We start from the raw sequence: 1,079 nt of genomic DNA, 5'->3' as shown, positions 1-1,079 counted from the left end.
CATATATATATTTATTATATATATATAGAATGTAGATATAGATATATATATATATATATACATATATATATATATATACTTATATATATATATAGATATATACATATAGATATATATATATAGATATAAATATAGATATAGATATAGATATATATATTACGTGCTAAACGTGGCACACGACTGAACTATGTAGCGGAACGTATGACTACATCTGCTGCAGTAGTGCACTCAGCAGAGGTTTCTGTAGTGGCACAGAGCATATATATGGACTGACACAGCTGTACAGGCTACACACACGCGTGCATACGATGTGCAATAAACACACCATAGTGGCACTGACTCTGCCGGCCTTCTTCTCGTAGTAGTCCGCTGTGGTGCGTCCCTTTGACTTCTCCGGGTCGGGGTGCAGAAAAGTGGACCACTTGGGAGGGTCCTCTCGGATATCTGGACAGAAACAGGACAATGGCGCGGGATGACGATAAGCGCTGTGCACGTGTTGGCTATTCTATTCATAGATGGGCAGATATAGGCATAGTGCGGTAGCCCCAGGCCCCAGATGTATAGCGACACTCGATGGGTGGAGTACACCGGGGCAAAGCACAAAGCAGCGGTGGTGGCTATGTGCATGGACATGAACAGGGGCAGAGCACAAAGCAGTGGTGGTGGCTATTTGCATGGACATGACCTTCAGGTGGCAGCCAAGGTTAGACGGGGCACGTGCCACACCATAACAGCCACAGTGCAATAGCACAGCCATGCGATCAACAACGTATATGAACCAATATAGATAAGAGACAACTACCACCGAGCCAAAATACAAACACTACATAATACCAACCCAATAACAGACACAGTGCAATAGCACAGCCATACGATCAACAACGAAAATTAACCAACACAGATAAGAGACAACTCTCACCGAGCCAAAATACAAACACTACATAGTACCAACTCCAAAACAGACACAATGCAATAGCACAGCCATACGATCAACAACGTAAATATACCAGCACAGATCAGAGACAACTATCACCGAGCCAAAATACAAACACTACATAGTACCGACACCAAAACAGACA

At 43.0% G+C, this 1,079-nt stretch overlaps 1 protein-coding gene across 1 annotated transcript; it reads right to left on the bottom strand.

Moving 5' to 3' along the window:
* Positions 1-205: 205 nt before the first annotated feature.
* On the bottom strand, positions 206-444 carry SARC_16973 (hypothetical protein; the record flags this gene model as incomplete). Its single annotated transcript, XM_014288928.1, has 1 exon — positions 206-444. A coding segment is annotated over one exon (239 nt), but the record flags the coding sequence as incomplete, so codon positions are not given.
* Positions 445-1,079: the final 635 nt, after the last annotated feature.

The sequence above is a fragment of the Sphaeroforma arctica genome, assembly GCF_001186125.1.
Source record: "Sphaeroforma arctica JP610 unplaced genomic scaffold supercont1.9408, whole genome shotgun sequence".
In the NCBI taxonomy this organism is placed as follows: Eukaryota; class Ichthyosporea; order Ichthyophonida; genus Sphaeroforma; species Sphaeroforma arctica.
This window is presented reverse-complemented; position numbering and strand designations above follow the sequence as displayed.